The 6,116-nt window shown below is 42.2% G+C and overlaps 1 protein-coding gene across 1 annotated transcript; it reads right to left on the reverse strand.

Annotated features, from left to right (window-relative positions):
- Nucleotides 1-1,786: 1,786 nt before the first annotated feature.
- On the reverse strand, nt 1,787-4,681 carry LOC138784034 (nucleoplasmin-like). Its single transcript, XM_069959475.1, has 4 exons — nt 4,606-4,681; nt 3,437-3,519; nt 2,121-2,231; nt 1,787-2,032 (listed from the first exon to the last, which is right to left on the reverse strand). Exons 1-4 carry the CDS (start codon nt 4,679-4,681, stop codon nt 1,787-1,789), a joined length of 516 nt encoding a protein of 171 aa, XP_069815576.1.
- Between the last annotated feature and the right edge of the window lie 1,435 nt (nt 4,682-6,116).

Here is a 6,116-nt window from a genome sequence, read left to right on the forward strand (position 1 = left end):
TGCCCAGAGCACCGTTAGAAGCACTGCCCCACCCCCCCATAGTGCTGATCCGGCTCACCCTCTCCATTGATTATCATTAGAAGTAGTGGTCCAGCTTGGCAGTATGGGGGGGGTCAGTGCTCCTAATGGTGCTCTGGGCTGAGGATTTCACTGCTAACAGCATGGGAATGGAGCAGAGGAGGAAGGCAAGAGCCATACCTTTCCACTTGGCGCCCCATGTGCATGTAGATTTGTCCAACGTGCTGATAGTTCCCCTTTAAGAGTCACTAACAATTGTTTGAATGATAACTGTATCTGTGAAGCTGTTAGATAGTTACTATACATTGGTATCGAGTACTGTCTGTTTGTATTTTAAGCTTTTTATTTACTTACTGTATACTATTATTTAAGTATATAGCAGTGTTCAGACGTTATAAAAGTTTATTAACAGGCCTAAGGGTCCATTTACACGGAAAGATTATCTGACAGATTATCTGCCAAAGATTTGAAGCCAAAGCCAGAAACAGCCTATAAACAGAGACCAGGTCATAAAGGAAAGACTGAGATTTTTCCTCTTTTCAAATCCATTCCTGGTTTTGGCTTCAAATCTTTGGCAGATTGGAGCAGCAGCGGCGGGGATGGCGATCGGAGCGGCAGCGGCAGGGATGGCGATCGGAGCGGCAGCGGGGGTGGCGATCGGGGCGCAAGGGTGGTGATCGTCCCGGCGCAGGGGGCTGCGAGCGGACGGACTTTCGCGCCACGACTGTTTACACGGAACGATCGGCAAATTTTTTGCAAACAACAAACAGCGATTTAAGAACAAGATAAAAGATCAAAATGAACGATTTCTCGCTCGTCGTTCGTTCGTTCGCCGCATTTACACGTACGATTATCGTTCGAATTCGATCATTATCGTGCAAATTCGAACGATAATCGTTCCGTGTAAACCCAGCATAAGTCTTGGGAGATCCACTCAATACCGACGACCAAACAAACATAAATATAAAGTACAGTATATGGAGACCTTAAAGGGGAACTATCAGCTGGTTAGTCTAATTCAACCTGCTATGTCCCTATTGGACACAAGACACCAAGGATGAAGGTGTGCCTCTTACCTTCCTCCTCAACATCTTTTCCATGCTGTTATCAGGGAAATCCTCTGCCCAGAGCACCGTTAGGAGCACTGCCCCACCCCCCCATAGTGCTGATCCGGCTCACCCTCTCCATTGATTATCATTAGAAGTAGTGGTCCAGCTTGGCAGTATGGGGGGGGGTCAGTGCTCCTAATGGTGCTCTGGGCCGAGGATTTCACTGCTAACAGCATGGGAATGGAGCAGAGGAGGAAGGCAAGAGCCATACCTTCCCACTTGGCGCCCCATGTGCATGTAGATTTGTCCAACGTGCTGATAGTTCCCCTTTAAGAGTCACTAACAATTGTTTGAATGATAACTGTATCTGTGAAGCTGTTAGATAGTTACTATACATTGGTATCGAGTGCTGTCTGTTCGTATTTTAAGCTTTTTATTTACTTACTGTATACTATTATTTAAGTATATAGCAGTGTTCAGACGTTATAAAAGTTTATTAACAGGCCTAAGGGTCCATTTACACGGAAAGATTATCTGACAGATTATCTGCCAAAGATTTGAAGCCAAAGCCATAAACAGCCTATAAACAGAGACCAGGTCATAAAGGAAAGACTGAGATTTTTCCTCTTTTCAAATCCATTCCTGGTTTCGGCTTCAAATCTTTGGCAGATAATCTGTCAGATAATCTTTCTGTGTAAATGGACCCTTAGGCTAAAGTTTTATATTTTAATCTGGTCCCTTATTAGAAGCTCCGCTTCTTGAGAATATACACTTCCCTCTCCACTTTTGATCCATTCAGATTGTTTGTTCTTCAGCTTTAATAGTATCCAAATAGAGATGCCGCCATTTTCCAAGCACAAGTAGCACTTACACGTTACATGTTGTCCGGAGATGTATACTGGTCCCGAGCCAGATGTCAGGAGGAAAGTAACGGGTAGTGTAATCTCCATGCCGTGTACATTAACCTGTATGAAAACAAAAGGATAAAAAACAAATAAAATCTGAGCACTGAAACATTAGGATGTCTCTAAATACACAAAAAGAAAAAAGTACCATAGGTAGTAAAGAAGGATGGAGGGAGGCCATGGTCACTGGCTGCCCCTGTGTTTGTTCACTTTCCACTGCGATCACATGGGTTTCATCCTCTGTATCTCCGAGACATATCTGCTGGATAGCAAGGTTACTTAAAAATGAAAAATAAAAAAAAGAACTGAATAGATAACAATACAAATTATTCTAGGCTAAACTTTCATCCTGACCTTGAAGCCAGCGATAGAGATGCAAAAGTGCTTGGCCGAAAGATCTATGGGAGAAGGTGATGGCAAATGAGCGAATGCAAAACTTCTTCATTAGTGTTGAGTAGAGATGAGCAAACAGGGTTCAAGTCGAGCCGAACCCGAACGTTCGGCATTTGATTAGCTGGGGCTGCTGAACTTGGATAAAGCTCTAAGGTTGTCTGGAAAACATGGATACAGCCAATGACTATACCCATGTTTTCCACATAGCCTTAGGGCTTTCTCCAACTTCAGCAGCCACCGCTAATCAAATGCCGAAAGTTCTGGTTCGGATTGACTCGAGCATGCTCCAGGTTCGCTCATCTCTAGTGTTGAGCTAACTGGCCGAAAGTTCTGGTTCGAGAGCTTTTGTCCCGAACACTCGGCATTTGACATAGACGTAGAATGTATCCATGTTTTGTAGGACTCATTAGGGTGGTATCAATCGGGAGTCAAATGCCATGCGTGCAGGTTTTAGACAAAGGCTACCGAGCCCAACGGATAAAAAACGGATGGAAAAAACTAATGCATTTGTGTGCACCTGTTTTGATCCATTTTCCATTGACTTCCATTATAAAAAAAAAAAAAAATAGGATCAAAACGCATGAGTTTTTTTTTACGTACACAAGGTCAGCAACATTTTTGTGCATGTTAAAAACAACTGATGCATTTTGGGCCGTTTTTTTTTTTTTTAATGGAAGTCACTGAAAAAACGTATCAAAACGGAGGCACACAAACGTGGAAAAAACAATAGCAAGAACGGAGTGTCAACCCAGCCTTAGGATGACATATTTTTTTCCATCCCCACCTTCTGAGAACCATAACCTTTTTTTAAATTCTCTTTCGGCATAGCTGATAGAGGTCTGGTTATTTTCCAGGACGAGTTATATTTTTCGGTGGTGTAAATTTTCATGATTCTCTTTTTTTTTTTTTTTGGCAAAAAGATATCTGGAGAGTAATAAGGACATGCTAAGCTATGGAGATGAGTGATAGCCATTCATGTAGGATGGTGGTGACAGATGAGGATATGTTCACACGGGACAGAAATATTAGATGGAAAACGAGGAACTCTGTTATTTGTGAACTTGGTCTTACCGTCCACAGTCCCAGTAGATGTACCCGGTGGTCCGCTTCAGCCTCATATACAAACCTCCTGCATGATGAGCTGAGTTCACAGCCTAGAAATGCAACCAGAACAATAGAATTTACACAATGCTTTTATGTATGTGAGAGGACACCAGGAGTCCCATAGGGAGAACATACTAAATACGTATAGGGATCTCTCCAATAAGCAGTGCACTTGTGCTGTTTTTTTGATGAACTGTGCCAAAAATTAAGCATTTTCATTTAAATGCCAGCCTGAAATTGAGAGCAGCTTACTGGGACATGGACTGACACTTTTAGGCTTGGTTTACACACTAGAATTGATATTCTTTAACCACAAGAATAGCAGAGAAGTTTCCCAGGACTGGATCCAGCTTTTCCTGGCACCTGGGGAGGTGCGGCACGGACTTCAGCGGCCGAGGCGGGACTCCGCTACGACCGCTGACTGGCTGAGCTGCCTTGAGACGTCCCGTCTCAAGCCGCAGCTCAGACCAGGAAGCAGAGGCCAGATGGGAGAACAGGGCGGCGCGATCCGGGACCCGGCGCTGACCGGTGGCCTCTATTTCCACCCCTTCCCTGGCCATACCCTAAGAATATCCCCCGCTCTGAGTACCCCTTTAATTAATTCCGTATTGCTGCCTTTTTATGGCTGTGTTCACACGTTGCAGCTTCATAGTGAAACACAGCCTGTATGTAAGGCAACAATTTTTTTAAAATAAAATAAAATATTATATATATATATTTTTTTTTTTTTTTATATAGACACACACACACACACACAAGCTAGACCACTGCTTTTCTGCTTTTGCAGCAGAGTGGTGGTCAGTAACCTAGACAATGAGTTGTCAACATGGGGAGAGATGGGGCAGCCATATCAGGAGAAGGAGAAGGCAAGTTTTCTATATGAATGTATCTGTAAAAATTTTTAACTTGACGAGTCCTGCTAGTAAAACTATATTTGTTGAGATGGGACTAACACTTTAGGGAATAGTTCAGTGGAACAGAACTGCAACCTCATCTGCGGCAGCCTTACAAGATGTCATGTGCAACATGTACTAGTGCAGCGTATCACCAGAACTATATTGTGTCTATGCAGCTTGTATAAATGGCAATGAGGAAATTCAATAGGAACTAAATGGGAAATTTGACATAAGACTCACCCCATACTTCACACACTTGTGTCGCTGAGGCTGCTGAATAAATGGTGGACAGGCTGAACGACTGCTCCCTGGGCATTATACCAATATAAACAATACACAGACCCTCAAGATGTTTGTTACTCAAGACGCTTCATGGTCGTCTCCACCATCTCTGAGGAGCAGCACTAATCCACATCACATGAGGAGCAGGCTGCTGATTGACAAACACAAGGGCGGAGTGCAAGAGAATCTTCTCCATATGGGTAAGTTCACACTGGGTATCGATCAGCATCACACCTAAAACAGGATGCTGACATATAGCATGTTATAACCAGCATGCACCATTCATTTCAATGGCAGCTAGTCTGGTCTGTATACAATGCACAGCACACCACACTATTCAATCCTGTTAAATAATTATGAAGTAATGGAAAGTGGCCCCAACAGAGTGACTAGGTGACTCCACTGGGCTAGGGAACTGAATGGCGCCCATTGCTGTACAACACATTATAAGTCAGCATACATCAGAAACTTGCATGAACCTACCATAAAGACAGACCCCGGAGAAGCGTGGTTAGGTAAAAACAGCATGTCTGGTACATTCTATATAGCACCAGCACTATATTAAAAATTTTCAATGTTTGGAGCTACCCTTTAAAGGGATTGTTTAGGAAAAAGTAGAATTTAGCAAGATTTTTTACAGAAAATCCACTGGGCTGACAGCAAAAACCCTTGGGGTATGTACACACTATGGAATTGGGGCAGAAATTTCAAGCAGAGTCTCCGCAGCGGTCTCTGTTTAAAGTTCCGCCTGTCCCATGATATTCTGAAGTTCAATCCGCCGTGCGATCATGGAGGGACGATCTGTTCTTCTACCCGGACTGGGACTCAACAACGAAATATGACCAAAGCAATGGAGCACTGATCTAATAGATCTATGGAGTACATTAGTATTATAAAACATTAGTTTATAAAACATATTTGATCACCCCGCATGTGGAATTGTCCGAGCTATTAAATTATCGCATTCCAGATCTGGCAAAGTGCAAAATTTCAGATTTTCGGTCACATCAAATTTAGAAAAATTGTAATAAAAAATGATCAAAGTACCGATAAAAAGAACAGATCGATCAGTAAAAAAATGACACCTCACACAGCCCCATAGACCAACAAATAACAGTGTTATGAGGATGGGAATAGAGCAATTATAAGAACATTTAGTTTTTTCTTTTTTTTAAAGGTTTTCATTTTTTAAAAAGCCGTCGGATAAAATAAAAGTTATATAAGTCACCTATCATTGTACTGAGTATGTACTGAGGAACATATATAACATGTCAGTTTTACCATAGGACGAACGGCGGCAGAAACATGAAACCCCTTTAAAATAGAAACATGTTCATTTTTCTTTTGGTAATTTCACTGCGCAAATAACTTTTTCCCAGTTTTGCAGCATATTTTATGGAAAGTCTGTCGTACACATAGTGTCACAAAAAATATTCATGAGCATGTGTAATAATAATGCAAATAATCAT

Source organism: Dendropsophus ebraccatus, chromosome 1 (assembly GCF_027789765.1).
Source record: "Dendropsophus ebraccatus isolate aDenEbr1 chromosome 1, aDenEbr1.pat, whole genome shotgun sequence".
In the NCBI taxonomy this organism is placed as follows: domain Eukaryota; kingdom Metazoa; phylum Chordata; class Amphibia; order Anura; family Hylidae; genus Dendropsophus; species Dendropsophus ebraccatus.